The sequence below is a fragment of the Dermochelys coriacea genome, chromosome 3 (assembly GCF_009764565.3).
Source record: "Dermochelys coriacea isolate rDerCor1 chromosome 3, rDerCor1.pri.v4, whole genome shotgun sequence".
Taxonomy (NCBI): domain Eukaryota; kingdom Metazoa; phylum Chordata; order Testudines; family Dermochelyidae; genus Dermochelys; species Dermochelys coriacea.
Window position 1 is genome coordinate 122,572,958 of NC_050070.1, and position 20,157 is coordinate 122,593,114.

Sequence of the window (20,157 nt, forward strand, 5' to 3'; positions counted from 1 at the left end):
TTACTGTTTAATTTTAAGCAGTATTTTATGTTGCTGAGAGAAATAATTCCCTTGGATGTTTTATAAAGCATAGATTTTTATCTAGCGTTCTGTCTGAGCAAAAATATATGTAAGTAGAAAGGTTGTGGGGTGGTTTTTTTTTTTTTTTTTTTTTTTGGTCTATTATATGGCATCAAGTTTTAACAAGGTGATTTAACATTGGAACAAGCTGCCAAAGGTTGTGGCGGATTCTCCATCTCTTGAGAGATTTCAGAGTAGCAGCCATGTTAGTCTGTATTCGCAAAAAGAAAAGGAGTACTTGTGGCACCTTAGAGACTAAAATTTGGCACAAGCTGTCAGCATAGTCTCTAATTGTTAGTCTCTAAGGTGCCACAAGTACTCCTTTTCTTTTTTCCATCTCTTGAGGTCTTCAAGACTAGATGCCTTTCTGAAAGATCTGCTTTAACCAAACACAAGTTACTGGGCTCAATACAGAAGTAATTGGATGAGATTCCATCACCTCTGATACACAGGGCCTCAGAATTGATGATCGAATGGTTCCTTCTTGTCTTAAAATTTATGAAAATTTATACATGATAAAAAGTAGCTCCAGCTACTGAGAAACTACTAACTTTGTTTTCACATATATAGCTATATTACACACACACACACACACACACACACACGAAGTTAAAAGACCATTCAGGTTGCAAAGTTAACCACTTAAAATTTAGGAAATTTGCCTGTGGAACCTTAATTTGGCCCCTTGTGCCTATGCATTATGAGATTGTCTGTCTTTAATTACATGATCACATATTAATTTGTTTAGAGATGTTATCTTTTGTGGACAATCACTGGAAGGTGATTGAGTCACACACTTTGCCAGGGGGTTTCACAGTATTTGCTGAGAGCAAAGGAATGGTGAGACTTGGGAATCGTGGGTTCCATTCCAGGCTCTAGAGGGCATAGACTTTTCTGCCAATTCCCCCTCTACCCCCTGCCCCCCCATGTGATCCTTCAGCCTCACATGCTCCAGCCTGCCCCATGGTAGTCCTATATATTTCCCACCCTCGAATCCTTGCACCAGTTCCATTCTCCTCACCTAGCTAATCTGAGTTTACATTCTTTAGCCTTCTCATCCTAGTTCCAGTCTATGTGCCCAGTACATCCTAGTTTCTCCTCTCCTGATCCTGCCCTTGCCCAGCCAATCCCAATCTCCCCGCCCAACTTCTAAACCAATATGCTTCTCTACCCCATATTGGCTCCAATTGCCCTCCACATATTCCCCATCCACACTCCCACTCCCTATTTCCCTACTCTTGGGTCTAATCTTGGAGTCCTTCCCTTGTTTCCTTGTCCCCGTCTCTTTGCCCAACCAGTCCCAGTTTTCCTCTGGCTACTCATCAGCTCTCTCTCCCTCACCACCTTCTCTTCACCCTGGCTGTTTCTCGGGCCCAGCCGCCCTGTCCAGACACTCTGTCTTCCACCATCTACTGGCTCCCAGTCCCCCTAGACCCCACTTCCAGCCCCGTTTCCTTGCTCAGACAGTCTCCCCAGCCAGAGTTCCTTGTCCTAATCTACAGCCTCTGCTTTTGTTCCCTCTGAATCTGCTTTTTGCCTGGCTTTTGTCCCCGCTGCATTTGAATCAAACACCTTCTTGAGCAGCGGGTCACTGAGAGTGCAGAAAGTCAGGTTCCTTACTCTCAGTCCAGGTGCTTGGGCCTGGCACCGCCCCACAGCAGCTTAGAGTTGCAAGTGCAGCAAAAGTCCTGCTTGGCCCCAGGGCTGGAGCATGCCCAGTGTGAACCGAATCTTTGGAGAATTTACTTGAGTCTCAACAGAGCATGTGCCAACTGCAGTTTTTCAAAGACTTATAATTTGGCCGAATTTGGGCAGATTTTCCTAGGAACAGCACAAGGCCGGTCCCTGACACAAAGGCCACCACTACTAAATTCCTTGCCTGAAAGCATGGAGATGATAGAGCTTTGTAAAGAGAGGGCACAAGAATTTTTTAACATGGGCAAAATGTTTCCCACTAGCTTTATTCTTGGAAATGGCTGAATCATTTCTCCCCGAAATTTGGCCAAGTTACAAACAACTAAAATCAGGGTCCTATAGTGCAAAGAGTCAGGAAACCCCAATCATAGGCAGCCTGCCAGTCCCAGCTTCCTATTTCAGAGATCTGCCAACGTTGCCATTTAATCATCATGGCATACGAATAGCTTCTTGGAGGGTCAAATTCACCTCTACCTGCTTGTTCTTTCTCCTTATTCTCTTCTTTCCCCATCAGTCACAGTCGTGCCTAAATTGAAGTGAATAGCACCACATTCTCAGCTGATGTCAATGGAACTATGCCAGTTTACAGCAGCTGAGAAACTGGCCCGTAGGGTTTAAAGAGAGAGAGAGAACATGAACATGGGCTGGGTGAATACCACACTGTGTTTTCCAGGAGTATTTGCACACATTGGCTTCAGCCCTGCTTGTTCTTTTTTTTAATGGGAGCTGTCCGTGAGCTTTTGAGCAACTATTTTAAATGCATATAAAAAGTAGAAAACACTTTGTAAACCTACCCTACTTCACTTATGGCACATTTTAAGTTGGCATCCATTAGTATTCTGACTGGAAAGGATATGTGTCTAAACTATATAAAATATAATTAGGGACCGTTTTCCCCAAACTCCTTGCCCTGCATAAGGGCAATTAAATAAGCCAAACAAGAACCTGATTTTACCTTGCACAGCTGTGACCTTGGCTTGAGTGTAGTTTCCCTGTCACTGAACAAAATGAGATGTGAACTCTGAACCCAGCCAATGTACCTGACACCAGTCCAGCTTTTTTCTAGGAATGCTGCCTTTGCGTCTTTTATGTAACTTTTTTTCCTGGTGGTAGAAAAGGTGAATCAGCTGCCACAACTCACTGCCAAGGCCCTTTCCTACTACAAAGACACTGCACTGAATTAAGCCATGGGTTCAAAAGTCACCTCTAGCTCTTCACTGTTCCCTTTTATCCATGACAGCTGCTATTGCTGTGACAGCAAAGACTTCATTCCACATACCTACAGACAAATGTTTGCTGCCTCTCAGTTGTAACGCACGTCACTGTATCAAACAGCCAATGTCAAGGTCACAGGTTTTTAAATGCCACATAAAACAAACTTCCTTTCAGATATATACTTGTGTACAGCTCGAGTAGATCATGCAGTGTAGCCGTGATACTGCTATCCAAAGGCCAGTTAATGACCTCTATTATTTGTTCTTGGAATCCTGGTAGGCAGGAAGTACTGTAGTGCTTTGCAATTGCAGCAACAAACAATCTGAAACTAACAAAATGTTTGGTAGAGAGAAGGGGATGGCAACTCAAAATGATCTGAACCATAAAGTGGACCATGGGAAAAACAAAAACAGATGCCAATATTTTGTAGTTGTGAAATACTGTATCACTCCTGATGTGGGTGTGGTACAACATGTTACATTTAAGACACAAACTAGCCAAACCACTACAAATTTATTGGAATATTTAGGAATAAGGATTCCACCCTCTTCACATTTTGTTAAAACAAGTCTAAGAATAGCAATGACATTAGGAGCCTGAATGAAATAAAATGGTATAATTTAAAATCTGCTATCCTGCCAACCCAATGGAAAAACTTTGCATAGTCTTTTTAGGTATTACACTGTGCCTGTAGTCCTCTGCATTTCTGCGGCTGCAAAGAAGACCAACAACAAATCCTTCCAGGGATGTACAATGAAATGTTGTTCTGAGGGAGATTTTGTTAAGGTTTGACAAAAATTTCTCTTAGGCTGGATGGTACCATACCTGTGCAAATTTTCAACATCTTCTATGGTCTCAGGCAAAGTTTTCCCTTTGGTCTCAGGTAGGAGCAGCACTAGTCCACCATCGATTAAACCAACCACAGCTTAGAACAAAGATCATGCAAAAGGATTAAATTTGATACAAAATACATAGTGAACATTACATAGTTTAATATTCATTTGCAGCAATGATTATGAATTTGAGTCAAAGCTGCCTCTGCTGAATGAGTAAGAAGGCTTTAAAGAAAAGCAAATGGCTTCTGGTTTTTATCCAAGTTGTTCCATTTTTTCAGTAGGCACTGCTCTTATTACCGAGGCCCTTCTGAGATGAGAAAAGAGAGGCTGGGCCACTATCTCAGATGTGGCTTAGCCTCTGCACCCCTCAGAGGGCACAAAGGAGCCAGATTCTGGCTCCAACAGGCCAGCTGAGAATTACTCTGGTGAGGGGATGCTCCTGTGCCACCAGCTGCCTCTTCCCCACTTGTTGGCAGAGGAGGTGAACTTGGAAAGGGAAGGGGTGGCACTCTGCTACATCAGTCCTCCACTGGGGTCTGACCCCTTCGGGACCATGTGCCAGTGGTAAAAGCCTAACCTAATTTAGCTGGTGTATCTAATATACTGCAATCATCTCAAACAAAATTCCAACACTGAGCCCAAAGTGAAAGAAAATTAAGTGATTCAGGGCATATCTAAGCCATGACATTTAGTGAATCTTTCTGTCATGAGAACAATAGGGAAAATACACTATATCCCTAGTGCATAGTATTGTCTACTAGGAACGTTCTCTTACACAATTAGCAAATGAGGAGACCTCACTCTGACTCCATCCCTTTGCCTGGGCAATCTGTTCCTTCCCTCCCACAACCACCCATCCTAAATCCTTCAGCCCACCCACTTTCCATCAAGTGTTGCAGAGTCTCATCTGCTGCTGCACACGCTGTCTGTTAAATGTTCCATGAGCTGGATACACCTCCGACATTGTTGCTTGGGTGCTAGGGAAATATAGTGCTTTCCTTAGCTGTATCTAGGGCTTGGAGTCCTTTGGAGAATCATCACTGGCTGCTGTGGGGAGTAGGCTGTGGTGAATTGGCTATTTCCCTCACCCAAGGACTCATGGAAGCAACTGGCCAGTATTCATTGACAGTCCAGTAGGTCAAGAGGTAAGGAAGCATGGTCGAATGGTTAGGATGCTGACTTAGGAGACCAAGATTCAATTCCCTGCTCTGCCACAGGCTTTCTACCTTGCGTAAATCACTTGGGGAAGTGTTCCCTTCTGTCCACGCTTTAAAAAGGATGTTGATAAATTGGAGTGGTTTCTAAAAAGTGCTACGAGAGTGATTTGAGGTCTGGAAAAATCTGTCCTGCTGAGATGCACTGAATAAATTCAGCTCCTTTTAGCCTAATGGAAAAGATTAAGAGGCAACTCACTGGTTCATGGTCTCAAAGTACCTACATGGGGAAGAGATTTCTGATGGTAGTGTGCTCTTTATCAGTCAAAAGCATTCCATGATCCAATGGATGGAAGCTGAAGCTAGACAAATTCAGCTAGAAATAAGATACAATTTTTTTTTATGTTGAGGGCAACTAACCATGGGAATAATTTACCTAGGACATAGTAACAAGGTGGGTGAGGTAATATTGTTTATTGGACAACTTCTGTGGGTGAGAGAGAGAAACTTTTGCACTTACACAGAGCTCTTCTTCAGGTCCGGGAAACTAACTTGGTGTCACTGCTATATAAAAGGTTGGACAGATTGTGCATCTGTAACTCTGAGTACTTTTCCCAGACCTGAAGAAGAGCTCTGTGTAAGCTTGGAAGCTTGTCTCTCTCACCAACAGAAGTTGGTCCAATAAAAGATATTATCTCACCCACCTTGTCTCTTTAAATTGCTGAGACCAACACGGCTCCAACAACACTGCATACAGTAAATACAGTCACTCTACAATACAGAACTCTTACCAAAAACTACAAGTGGCAGCTCATGCCAGATCTCTGCTAGTCTGTAGACAATGAATGGAGTTATGATCCCACCAATATCACACATGGAAGAGCAGACAAGTACTCCCAGGTTCCTAGAAAATATATGTACATGAAATGTTCCCCCATTATTAATTTGTTTAAAAAGCATTCTGCAGCTATTCACTTAAACATTTTTAGCAATGCATACAGAAGAGTAGGCAAGCCATTCCTGTTAACAATACTAGGAGGGATGTGTCTAATCTGTTGCATATTGCAATGGTAATATCCCCACCGGGATATAATGAGAACATAGTAGGCACTAGTAGGCTGTCCAGAAGAACCTAGGAATTGGTTTGTGTACTAGGCATTGGTCTGAGACCTGATTTTATTTAACGTCTTCATTAATGATCTGGGAAGAGGGGATAAATATCTTGTTAATGAAATTCACAGATGATATAAATTGGGAAGAGTTGCAAATATTGGTGAGGAAATAAAAATAATAAAAAGGAACTTTAAAAAGTTCACCTCTGATTGGGCTAATAATAACCAAGAGTATTAGGATGCAGTTAATAATAAAAAAAAAAGGGCTGGGGGGGAGGGTGAAACGTCAGGCAAATCTTCCAGTGAAATGTACTAGGAAATGCAGGTGTTCCTTAGGTGGTGCAATGGAAGCCCCATGGTTTTGGAGATATAGATCTAGACTGGATAAAAGTGCTAGAAAAAACACTCTAAGAGATGGACAAAAATGTCCTGTAGGTTTTCTATTCTTCCTTGTATAATACCTTCATTTGATCAGGTTTTTTTTTGGAGAGGAGGGGAAAAGGATGAGGCCAGAAGAGGTGTTGAAATGATTTGTGACATACACTTCAGAAACCTGCCACCTTTAGTTTGTGGCACTGTCCTCCAAGTAGTGTGAACTGAGGGAGAAGGAAGTGAGGACAGAGAACAGAACCTGGGTGTCTTATGGCACCATGGCATGCTAGTTGCTGGTTATCTGGGCTGCTGCTCACATTGTTTGAAATTTATTTTTTTGGTGTATTTTTTGTAAATACAAAATCACTTTGTTTGGGCACTACATGGCCAGCAGCTTCCCCTACTGTAGCAATAGCCTCCAGCCAGCATCTGTTGGCAATTCTCAGGCCCCAATCATTCTCTCCTGGCTTGCTTCCACTAGATCTCTGATGCTGCAGCTTTTTCATTCTTCACTGGCTCCTTTTTAGCCATCTTCTGGGGCCAGCATTTCGGCATCACCACAGCTACAGTCCTGAATCAATCTTAAAATCAGCCAGTGCCAAAAGTGTTTCACGTAGATGCTAAATATCTATCTATAGACTGATTATTCTTAAATCCAATCCTGTGTTTTGTGATATTTGAAACAACTTTTGCAGTGAATGTTCTACATGAAGCTCTGCTCCATTGGGCTATGCAATGTATTTGGATAGGTTAAGGTGGCCTGCTATACTGTTTAATTTTGAATGAAACTTCTGTCATTTGATAGATACACTATTCTATTTTTTCTAGTGTGCAGTCTGTGGCTCTAACATGTTTCTGTGATACCCTTGAATCAGTAAAGAGAGACTCTTAGCCATCACCTTTTATATTGGATTAATAGAAGACGGTGCACCCACCTGAGAAATGTTGGGTACAATTCTGCATTTACTAGGCAAACCATTTCATAGCACATGGTAATTCCCATTCTGCCCAAGCAAGCTGCAGTAATTTTTAGCCAATGGATATCTGGAAGGAAGTCACATGTTAGCATTACAGTGGTGGTTGTTTTTTTCTGATCATGTCATAAGAGTATCAAAGATTGCATTTAGTGAAAACCATACAGCACAGGAATCCCACAGGGCAGCTATGAATGCGGTCTCCTTTCACCCGATATCAGTTTACAATACTAATACTTCAGAGCATTTTAAGCATTTTAGATTTGTCAGCGTGCTGTACAATCATAAAGTAACTGACCCCCACAACACTCCTGGGAGGTAGGGTAAGTAGTGATCTCTTAGTTTCCCTATTTGTAAAATGAAAGCAGCAAAGATAGTCACTTCTCTAAGGGTCACACACACGGAGCTAGGATTAGAACTCAGGATTTCCTAGCTCTAGCCACATATGTAATTGATTAGCCTACATCCCCTCCTCATATAAACCATGAAGTGTCCGATCACTGTTTTAAAATGAGTTTATTCTGTCAGCTGAGCTCAGTTTTTGGGCTTTATGTAAAACTTTAGGGAGGATGTATTATGTCTTAAGTGACTAGTGCACCTGAGACTATACGTATAAAAGAATATATTAAATCTTGTAAGAGCCTGGTGTGTCTCACTGGGATTGGCCATCAGATTAGGTCTATACTAGTTCTTTGTGTGTGTGCAAATCCAAACTTTGGGTTGTGCAAAGACATGGCTGCCCAAAACAGCCTGCTTGTGAACTTGCATGTGCAAACTTACAGGCTGAGTTGATGCCATTTGGGAAATTTAGCCCATTATGTGCCCCATTTTTCAACGCTTGAATTATAAAAAGCAACTAGAGAGGGGAAAAATGATTGGTAATTTTTATCTTCACTGATGTTTGCGGGAAAATACCTATAATTTGTTTCCACTTAATTGCAACACTGATGTGGACTACGATAGCAAAAGTGGTCTTTTCAGTTCTCCAGAACAAGAACGAACACTCACTCACTCACTCTCTCTCTCTCTCAGGGGTAACAGAGACACAGACCAACAAAAACTTAAGTAACTCACTGTCTGGGATGAAAGCTGTAAGAAGGCAAGCAGCCCCTGCCACCATATTTGCTGAAGCCCAGGGATAGCGACGGCCAACGCGATCAATTGTGAGTATGAGTATGAGGGCAGCTGGGAATTCAACCAGTGCAGAATAGGAGAAATCCAGGTAAATGTTCCCACCAGCAATCCCCATGTGCATGATGAGCCCCTGGTACAGTACAGAGCTTGTGAACCTAGGCAGAGAGCAGAGCCCGACTGAAGCCAAGTTTGCAAAGGGATAGATTATTCAAAGAATTAAGATGCATTGCCAATCAAGGGCCATATACGGAAAACAGCCAAAGTGACTATGTGTGGGAGGAGGTGGGGGTGGTCGAATGCTTTGAAATGAAAACTGTTACCCTCCCTTACCACGTGTACATCAAAATGAGTGTATGTTTCCTTATCTGAGGTGTTCTGACCAGATCTAGAAATGAAGGGCTCAGCTTTTCCCCATCTTCCTCTTCAGGGTTGAGACTCTAGGAAAGAACCAGAGGGTCATTAAGAAAGAGGTTAGGGGGTGAGAGTCTGGGGAGTTCGGCCTTGTTTATTTTCATTGGATCAACATAAGCATCATCGTTTCTGGAATTTTTCATTTACCAATTAAGAGTCTGTCTGCAAAGTAACCAAAAACCGAGGGGAAGTGTGGACACTTAAACAGCCCACCCTTTCCCCCTGCTGTCTGTCTGTACCAAAGCCACCTCATTAAATGAAGCAACATTTATTTTTTAAAAACAATAAAATGAATACAAGATACTTTGGAATTTTCAGTCAGATGTGATCTGGTTGGTTGAATGCTGCTTGATACTTCATAAGAGGAAGAACTCATTTTGGCTATTGGAATATTTATAGGAGTATGTTGTTTTAATATCCGAGGCTTTCACAAAAAGAAAACCACTCAACTCCTCTTTGCAGAGTTGCAGCACTTTGGCTTGTCATTTTGCTCCCTGGTCTGGATTCAGAGCAATCCTAAATATATAGCATTGTTTGCTTGTAATTACACACCTAGGAAAAAAATACATGATCACCTGTAAAGAGGGAGGCACCTTTTTCCCATTTCCCTTGGCAATACGGTTAATAATTTTCATGGCTTTGTCATTTCTCTGTTGAGCTATCAGCCACCTGGGTGACTCTGGCAGACACCTGCAACACAAGCAACCAGGCACAGGTATGTGGAGACAAAATATATGTCACTATAACACTGTGTATTCAAACTAAATTGAGTTTCTGTTGATAGGACATTAAGGGGTACAGAACACCCATAACTCCAGCTGAAGCAATGGGGGGTTCAGGATGCTTAGCTACTCTCAGTTTCATCATTTCCAAGGACACAAGGGACCACTGTAATCACCTACTCTGTCCTCTTGTATAACACAGGCCAGAGAACTCCCCCAAAATAATTCCTAGAGCACATCTTTTAGAAAAATGTTCAATCTTGATTTAAAAATTGCTAGTGATGGAGAATACCCCACAACCCTTGGTAAATTGTTCCAGTGATTAATTATCTCACTGTTAAAAAAAATTGCATCTCTTTTCCAGTCTGAATTTGTCGTCTAGTTTTAACTTCCAGCCATTGGATCTGTGTAGATTGAAGAGCCCATTGTTAAATATTTGTTTCCCATGTAGGTACTTATAAACGGGGATCAAGTCACCCCTTAACAAAGAGAAGGCTAAGTTAAACAGATTCAAGAAGCTCAGTAAGTATAAGGCAAGTTTTCTAAACCCTTAATCATTCTTGTGGCTCTTCTCTGAACCCTCTCCAATTTATCAACATTCTTCCTGAATTGTGGACATCAGAACTAGACACATATTCCATCAGTGGTCAGACCAAGGCCAAATATGGAGGTAAAATAAACTTTCTATTCTTACTTGAGAGTCTCCTGTTTATGATGACATCATCTGGCTTTTAGAAAAAAATCATTTGTTATATTTTGAAATAATGTAAGAAAATGGTGTCCAGAAATAAGAGAAGGGGTTGACATTTTTCTAAATTGTGAAATTGTGATGAAACTTTTTTGCTGAAATTCTGATGAAATAGTCAACAAAATGTTTGCAGATTTATTATATTTATTTATTTATTTATTTGTCTGCCATTTTAAACCAATAGAATCATAAAAATGTTGGGCTGGAAAGGACCTCGGCAGGTCATCTAATGAAACCCTGAACTGAGGCAGGACCAAGTGTACATCATCCTGGACCGGTCTATGTCTAACCTGTTAATAAAAGCCTCCAGTGATGCGGATTCAACAACCTCCCTTGGAAGCCTCTTCCAGTGCTTAACTACCATTATAATTAGGAAGCTTTTCCTAATATCTGACCTAAATCTCCCTTGCTGCAGATTAAACCCATTACTTCTTGCCCTACCTTTAGTGGACATGGACAACAACTGACCACCGTCCTCCTTCTAACATATTTGTTTAATAACTGGTTGGACAAACACAAGTCAGGGATGGTCTAGGTTTACTTGATCCTACCCCAGCGCAAGGGGCTGGACTTGATGACCTCTAGAGATCCCTTCCAGCCCTACATTTCTATAATTAGGTTTGAAGGATGCTATCAGGTTCCACTCCCTTCCCGTGTCAGTCTTCTTCTCTCAAGACTAAACATGACCAGTTTTTTAATCTTTTCTCATAGTTCAGATTTTTCTAAACCTTTTCTCATTTTTGTAGCTCTACTCTGGACTCTCCAGTTTATCCACATCTTCCCTAAAGTTTGACCCAAAACTGGACACAGTACTCCAGCTGAGGCCTCACCAGTGCTGAATAAAGTGGGACAACTACCTCTCATGTCTTATATATGACACTCCTGTTAATAACTCCCCAAAATTGTATTTGTCTTTTTCTCATCTACATCACATTGTTGACATATATTCAATTAGTGATCCACTATAACCCACAGATCCTTTTCAGTACTACTACTGCATAGCCAGTGATTCCCCATTTTGTATTTGTGCAGTTGACTTTCCCTTCCTATGTGGAGTATTTTGCACTTGTCTTTACTGAATTTCATCTTGTTGATTTCAGACAAATTCTCCAATTTATTAAGGTTGTCTTGAATTCTAATCCTGTTCTTCAAAATGATAGCAACCCCTCCCAGCTTGATGTCATCTGCCAATTTTATAAGTATACTCTCCACTCCATTATCCAAGTTATTAATGAAAATATTGAATAATACTAGTAAATATGCTCTTAAACTAAATGAGTAACTTTTGAAAAGTTACAAATCACCTTCCTCACCTTTCCCACAGCTTAAAGACACCCATGTTTTAAATGTTAAACATCACAGCTAGAGATGGGTGTAGAGAAACATCCTGGAATTCTGTGCATCAGGTAATAGTGGGTGGTGGGGAGCTCAAGCCCAAATGTGCTATTGAATTTTGCACCTGGCCCATAGCTCTCTAATGGATCAAACGGAGACCTCCAGATTAGAAAAAAAAAGTTTGGAAGGAGTGGGATGACATGCAAAATTCAGACCTGGATTTGAATCCCATCCCCATCTCTAAATAAGCCTAGAATAGTGACCTAGTGGCTAATGTTTTATTATTGTCATTCTGAGGCTGAATGTACAGAGGAGGTGCTGGAGATGCAGCACCCTTGCTATGGATGATAGAATGGAATAGAGTATCTTGCATTGTTAGGTAACAACCTTTTTACTCATTAACAACACTGAGTACTAGATTGACCATAACACTGCATTCAATATATGGTAGATTTTTTGTGCGGAATATTCTAAAATTTCAGATAGCTGTCTAATCAGGTGAGAAGTAGATCTAATGGAAAAATGGAATTTCCATCCCCTGGGAACCTCCAATATCTCAACATTTCTTTTCGTCCTGAATCAAGAGGAAAAGTCAAAATATCAAAACTTTTTGAAGAACAAGTTCCAAAAAATTTCAATTAAAAAAAGTTGAAACATTTTGTTTTGGCTTAAGTTGACATTAGTGTGTGTGTCTGTCTTAGCTACTGTGATGCCTTATGTGAGTTGTTCTGGGTCCTTCATGCCCTCATTATCCCCTATAGGCCATGCACTCTGGTTGAACTACATCTGTTATGATGCAAGATGGTCTTTTCCTGTGATTCATTCTTATGGGACTCCCATGTTATACTACAATGGCTCAGCTGCCGAGAAAGACTGCCATGCATCATGGGAGATGTAGTCCAGTTGGAGAAGCATGGCCCATGGGAGAACCAGGGAATGAGAGACCTGAAACTACAAATACTACATGAGTCAACACAGTGGCTTTGGTAGACACACAAGTTAATGTCGACCTGACATGAAAAAGAAGGTTTCGTTTAGATTTTTCTAATGGAAAGTTCTGCAGAAATTGATCCTTTCCTGTGGAAAATTTGAATCCTAGTGAAACCCCATTTTTCAATGGTAAAATGTTGCAGCTGAAACCTTTTGACTAGCCCTAACAATAAACTAACATTGTCAAAAGGAGCTCAAACTGTAAACTAAAATCTCCATTTTGTATTTTTGCTCTTGGATGAAATATAAATGTGCTTACCAGTAATAGAGCAAGAAGAAGAAGTTTGGCAGAGTAACAGTGAGCTGCAGCCATCTCCAGTGAGGAATCATATAAGCAATAGCAGAGAGTACAAGGAGTCCAACAGAAAAGGCTACTTGGTAAACAATTCCTACCGTCCTTCTATAGCTTAAGCCAACAAATTCTGTGACTAAAAAGATAACACAAATCAAGGTAGAAAATAATCAGTGATAAATCAATTTAGAGATTGGAGAACCTAGATCCCCTAATTTAAAACCATTTAAAATTTAATAGATTCTAGAATTTATGACCTTGTAAAATTTCTGCCCTGTCTAGAAGCCTTAACAGCACTTTAAACTGAGTTCTCTTCAATAATGTATAATAACTATTTAAAAATCAAATTCTACAAATTGGTCATGTTTCATGAACTTCTGTTACATAGACTCTTTGAAAAGTTTGGATATTACTAAACCACAATAAATTTCTAACAGTGATTTTGGTATCTAAATATTTACCTTTTTAAATGAATACCGCTAAGTGGAAAATGGCAGTAGATTTAGGGGGCAGGGAGGCTAGGGGAGGAGGTAGACAATTTGTAATTGATATTTCTTGAGAATGTTGTGTATGTAGTTTAATAGATGTTGATGTATGGTTATGTGGACTTGTATTAGAAGATGTTCAGTATCATTACTATGTGCATATTTAATTTTTAGATTTCTTTTTCTCAGAAAGGGCTTGGTGGTATGAGCTCATTTTGAGATTACAGATGAAAGAAGAGTATATATTGTGTGTCAGAGTTAAGGGTGTTGGGTTGAGACGAAATATGCATTTCTTTGTACTTGTGAAAAAAGCTAATGCGGTTTTGGGATGCATCAGGAGAGGTATTTCCAGTAGGGATAAGGAGGTTATAGTACCGTTATACAAGGCACTGGTGAGACCTCACCTGGAATACTGTGTGCAGTTCTGGTCTCCCATGTTTAAAAAGGATGAATTCAAACTGGAACAGGTACAGAGAAGGGCTACTAGGATGATCCGAGGAATGGAAAACTTGTCTTATGAAAGGAGACTCAAGGAGCTTGGCTTGTTTAGCCTAACTAAGAGAAGGTTGAGGGGAGATATGATTGCTCTCTATAAATATATCAGAGGGATAAATACTGGAGAGGGAGAGGAATTATTTAAGCTCGGTACCAATGTGGACACAAGAACAAATGGATATAAACTGGCCACCAGGAAGTTTAGACTTGAAATTAGATGAAGGTTTCTAACCATCAGAGGAGTGAAGTTTTGGAATAGCCTTCCAATGGAAGCAGTGGGGGCAAAAGATCTATCTGGCTTTAAGATTAAACTTGATAAGTTTATGGAGGAGATGGTATGATGGGATAATGTGATTTTGGTAATTAATTGATCTTTAAATATTCAGGGTAAATAGGCCTAATGGCCTGTGATGGGATATTAGATGGGTGGGATCTGAGTTACCCAGGAAAGAATTTTCTGTAGTATCTGGCTGGTGAATCTTGCCCATATGCTCAGGGTTTAGCTGATCACCATATCTGGGGTCGGGAAGGAATTTTCCTCCAGGGCAGACTGGAAGAGGCCCTGGAGGTTTTTCGCCTTTCTCTGTAGCATGGGGCATGGTTCACTTGAGGGAGGATTCTCTGCTTCTTGAAGTCTTTAAACCACGATTTGAGGACTTCAAGAGCTCAGACATGGGTGAGGTTTTTCATAGGAGTGGGTGGGTGAGATTCTGTGGCCTGCACTGTGCAGGAGGTCAGACTAGATGATCTGAATGGTCCCTTCTGACCTTAGTATCTATGAATCTATGTGAATAACAGGTGAAATCCCATCCTCACTGAAGTGAAGGGGAGTTTTGCCATTGACATCAGTAGGGCCAGGATTTCACCCATTAACATGTTATGTGGACAACAGATGTATTTACCTATTCGTTCCTTACATTTAAGTGCTTTGGTTTTCTAAATGTAAAAAGGAAGCACAATATTGTCATGTAGTAACCTTACCTTGTCTGGAAATACGGTTTTTTATACGGTCTCAAGTCATGGAACCCCAAAAAGTCTGGTGAACAAAAAATTCAATTTGGACACTACACTACTCACTACCTTTTGAGACCAGCCCCGCTCAGCCTGAATGGGTATGTGTACACTGCAGCTGGGAGTGGGTCTCCTAGCCTGGGTAGACAGATGTGCTTGAGCTAGTGTGCTAAAAATAGCAGAGTGGACGTTATGACATGGCCAGTGACGCAGGCGAGGCACCTAAATAGAAGCCCACCCAGTCCCTTCAGTCCATACTGAGGTGGCTAGCCCCAGGTCTTCCTGGGCTTGCTTCCAGTTGTACGCACACCCTTAAAATGTAACCTGCCTTTGACAGCATTTCCAATTAATCCATGTCCCTATATGGGTATTTATTTGAACATATGCTTGTTAATGTGGGAAGGCACAGTATTTTCCAAAACTGTGTTATTCCAATATGTGTAGGCTTCTCAAAGGCTTAAGGAAGAATGCCAGGTTTTTAGATCTGAAAATCCTGCTATTGTCATCTCTGAAAAGAGAATATGATTTTGACATAAATCTTGGTTTTGAGCATAGAACTGCAGTTTTTCAATGAATAAAATGAGCTTCATTTTTCAATGTATTACCCAGTGAGCTAATAATTCCTTGCATTCAGCTGTATTAGAACAAATCTGTTCAGTCCTACTTCTACACCCGGGGCTTTCTTCCCAGAAGTGGTAATTGCAATCGGTCTTACTCAGTATGTAGCCTGTTAACCAGCCTCCCTTGCTGACCAGTCCTTGTATGAAACGATAGATCAGCATCCACATGTAGCTTGGTGCAAAGGCCATGAGAATTCCAGAAATGGAATTGACAAGGATTGTAATTAAAAGGCATAATTTACGACCAACCTGCAGAGAAACAAATATATCTGTAATCGTTATATGCATTACATCATGCAAAATAAAACTGAAGAGCAAACTTTCATGTGGCTGTGTCATGCTGGTTGCAAAGCAATACTTTTTGAATTCATTCTATTGCAAGAGCTGTTATTTTCCTTTTCCAAATTTTGTTCAGAGCAGCTTCTCAGATACATACGGTTTAATGTTGTACTGTAACACCTGGAGTCCTCATCTAAAGAGAGAACTGCTGATAGAATCACCCATTCATTTTGCTAGGGAAAGAATACTGAGAAATTCTTGTCTGGCCTGTTTCTGTAGCACCCACAACCATTTTGGTTAATTTCCTGCTCATTTTCTAGGATACCCTCTCCTGTGCCAATATACATGTGTAATAATAGAGAGGGGAGAAAGCCAAGCCACTATTGTGCCTTTTTAGATATTCTCAAAGTCCAAGTTGTGTGACGCATAGCAGAGAGCAGCTATAGTTCCCTGGGTTGCATAGAGGAAGCAAAAATTTTGCAGAAGTGATGCTCTTTTCTGGAGTACATGTTGAATTGAGGATTTTAAAAGGAGGAAAATACGTGCCGCAATCATTGTTTAACTCTGCTGGCTTCTCAGCTGGGTGAGCAAATGCCAGGCAGCCAGTTGTGACAACCTAATCCTGGGGCTGGTTTGTCTGCCGGGGCTGGGTGCTGTTCTAGTTTACACTGGCTGGCTATGGCCTTCAACGGTCCTATTGCCAATTGGGAATAGCCAGAGCACAGAATGCTCTGTCCATGCTTCCCCTCGCCCACCACTTGCCCTCTACACTGAGAGCTGCAGAAAGGGAAGTTTCAGGAGGAGCCATCTATTCCAGCTCTGTGCCTGCTGGGGATTCCCCACCTGGCAAATTCTGGCCAGTTTCTGCCCTCTTTTTTGTCTGTGGAGAGGCAAAAGCTAGAGTTTCTGTCCTTATACCCACATGATTTCCCTGTTGCTTTTAATGAAGGCAGGAATTGCTTTGTGGTTCCCCTCCACCAAGATTTTCCCTTTACAATGATCTTGGTGAGTTCTTCCAGACTGCTTTCACCCATGTGTTTGCACATTTTCTTACCATGAACACTTACTGACCGGGCTAATGGGCTCTGGAAACATCCTGTGGTGGCTGTCTGACTTACGCTACATTGACCGGTAGTAGTTCTTCTATGCTACAGTAGTTTCTCCATTGACCTATTCAGTGACACTAATTTTTGCCTCATTCTGATCATCCTTCCCCAGCTATAGTGCTCAGAAATTTCATATTAGGCCTGCAGCTGTCTCTCCATTGGTATCCTAATGGCTCCACTGATATTCAAAAGCAAATGTTTCCAAAAGAAACAGGCTTATTATAATGCTGAAAAGACATTTTGGTTTGATTTAATGGAGAACTCTTTATTTAGTTATTTGATTTATAAAAATGCACAGTCAGTCAAAACTCCGCATCCTAGTCCAATAAATGTATGCTAACAAAAACGGCAGAGTGACAAATGACAGCCAAAGTAAATTTCTTTTCCCCTCAATGACATCAGCAGCTCAAGTCACTCATATGCCCCCTTCCATCAAATCCTGCGTAAGCAGGTCATTTTGAACTATGTCCTAAGGATCAGCCAACAGGGCTTTGCAAGACCAACAGGAAATTCCAGACTCAAGGTCCATCTCCTAAGAATGCCCTAGGGGCCTTCAGTGTTCCAGATCTGAACTGCAGGGGCAAGTGAGTAGTACTATAGCTGATCTCAAACATTGCATAAGAGGAGAGGTGATCTTTATGGTAACCAGGGTAGAAAACATATAAAACTTTATAGATCAAAATGAGCACCTTGGATTTTGCCCAGAAACCAGCTGAGTCTATGAATAGGTCTAATATACTCCTTTGAACTAACACCTCTAAGAAGTCTTATTTTGCATTAACTGAAGCTTCTAAATGGCGGTTGCAGTGATCCACCCTCTCTTCTGCTCCTGACTTCTGGGAAATGACATTTTTATAAATCCAGTGATCAGAACCATATATTTTAGGAAACAAGATATTTTAGCTGCCAAAAACGACTCCATTCTAAGGGACTGAGTGATCCTTTGAATTAGTTTTTCAGTGCGTTCGTTTGCCCCTTCAATCATAACTGTTTAGAAATATGAATGTTAAATATCCAAAGTGAATGTTTCATCCCACACGTACCTGTCTGCTATGTAGCCAATGCTTATGGAGCCAATAAAAAATCCAATGTTCACAGAAGACTGAAAGAGATCCAGCTTCCAGGAGTCCTCACACACCAGGTTAAACTGCAGAGGCACATCAGAATTAGAACAGGGAGGACAGACCTCTAACATTAGATATGGCCCAGACGTTTTGAGATATGATGAACCCCCCCGCCCCCACACACATATAGCATTAGGAAAATTGTACAGAAATGAAATGACCCAATTCTTCTAACCATCATAGCTGAAATACATTTTGTCCAATTTGTATCAATTTCCAGAAAAATACTGCCCTTGTTAAGGGTGAGGGCCCAGGCAGAGACACGTGCATACTGGAGATGAATGCATGGCTGCACAGACCAGAGGGCTTGGCACCCTGCGCCCTTGGGAGGCTGTTCCAGGAAGGTGGTGTGCTGGGGAGAGATGGACTCCACCTCATACTGTCTTGCCAACCTAGTGAGGAGAGCTTTAAAGTAGGGTTCAAAGGGGATAGGTGACAAAGACCTACAGGTAAGCATAAAAAAAGTGACCTTAACAGAGGGTTATCGGTTTGGGAGGACAAAGTTAGTATAGGGTTGTCATAAATATAAAGGGAAGGGTAAACACCTTGAAATCCCTCCTGGCCAGAGGAAAAAACATTTCACCTGTAAAGGGTTAAGAAGCTAAGGTAACCTCGCTGGCACCTGACCAAAATGACCAATGAGGAGACAAGATACTTTCAAAGCTGGGAGGTTGGGGGGAAACAAAGGGTTCTCTCTGACTGTGTGATGCTTTTGCCGGGACCAGAGCAGGAGTACGGGTCAGAACTCCTGTAAAGAGTTGGTAAGCAATCTAGTTAGATATGCATTAGATTCTGTTTTGTTTAAATGGCTGATAAAATAAGTTGTGCTGAATCGAATGTTTGTGTCTTTTTGTAACTTAAGGTTTTGCCTAGGGGGATTCTCTATGTGGTAATTCTTTTACTTTTTCTTTAATTAAAATTCACTTTTAAGAACCTGATTGCTTTTTCATTGTTCTTAAGATCCAAGGGTTTGGGTCTGTGTTCACCTATGCAAATTGATGAGGATTTTTATCAAGCCTTCCCCAGGAAAGGGGGTGTAATGCTTGGGGGAATATTTTTCGGGGGAGACGTTTCCAAGTGGGCACTTCCCCGGTTCTTTGTGTAACACTTTGGTGGTGGCAGCGTTTAACCTAAGCTGGTAAGAAGAAGCTTAGGGGGTCTTTCGTGCAGGTCCCCACATCTGTACCCTAGAGTTCAGAGTGGGGAAGGAACCTTGACAAGGGTCAGAAGAGCAACAAGAAAGAAATCAATGGGGAAAATCTGCTCGACATCTTTGATATCTATACACAAATGCAAGGAACATGGGGAATACATAGGATGAACCGGAAATATTAGTACATAATATAATTTATGACCACTGACATCACAGAGGCTTGGTGGGATAAACCTCGTGACTGGAATATTGGTCTTGTAGAGTGATATAGCTTGTTCCAGAAGTTCTGGCAGGAAAAAAGGGAGGAGGTGTTGCATTATACATCAAGAATATATACACTTGTTCTGTAGCCCAGGAGGTGAGAGCCAGACCAGCTGAAAATCTCTGGGTAGGGATAAAAAGAGAATAAATAGGGGTGATGTCATGGTACGGGGTTTACTAGAGACCACCATATCAGGAAAAGGAGGTGGAGATGGCATTTCTAGAACAAATAGAAATAGCCAAACCGGAAGATCTGGTAGTAATGGGGGACTTTAACTACGCAGATATCTGTTGGAAAAGTAATATAGCAAAATGCAAAATTTCTAATAAGTTCTTAAAATGTACTGGGGGCAACTTTCTATTTCAGAAAGCTGAGGAGGTAACCACTGGGACAGCCATTTTAGATTTGATTCTGACTACCTGGGAGGAATTGGTGGAAATCTGAAGGTGGAAGGTGACTGTGAAATTATAGATTTCAGGATTCTAAGAAAGGAAGGAATGAGAGCAGCAGAGTCTAACAAACTCAGAGAACTGGTAGGTCAGATCCCATGGAAGGAAAATCTAAGGGATAAA

The 20,157-nt window shown here is 41.2% G+C and overlaps 1 protein-coding gene across 2 annotated transcripts in view; it reads right to left on the reverse strand.

Annotated features, from left to right (window-relative positions):
* The window catches only part of LOC119853395 (solute carrier family 22 member 2-like), a 29,558-nt gene that overhangs the window by 3,904 nt on the left and 5,497 nt on the right, over positions 1-20,157 (reverse strand). For both annotated transcript variants that reach the window (XM_043511245.1, XM_043511244.1), the window contains exons 2-10: positions 18,088-18,193; positions 15,757-15,909; positions 13,018-13,186; positions 9,539-9,653; positions 8,883-8,989; positions 8,493-8,707; positions 7,380-7,488; positions 5,752-5,864; positions 3,796-3,895 (exon numbers count right to left, since the gene is read on the reverse strand). In XM_043511245.1, coding sequence (XP_043367180.1) covers positions 3,796-3,895; positions 5,752-5,864; positions 7,380-7,488; positions 8,493-8,707; positions 8,883-8,989; positions 9,539-9,653; positions 13,018-13,186; positions 15,757-15,909; positions 18,088-18,193 — 1,187 coding nt within the window. The remainder of the gene's footprint in view (positions 1-3,795; positions 3,896-5,751; positions 5,865-7,379; positions 7,489-8,492; positions 8,708-8,882; positions 8,990-9,538; positions 9,654-13,017; positions 13,187-15,756; positions 15,910-18,087; positions 18,194-20,157) is intronic.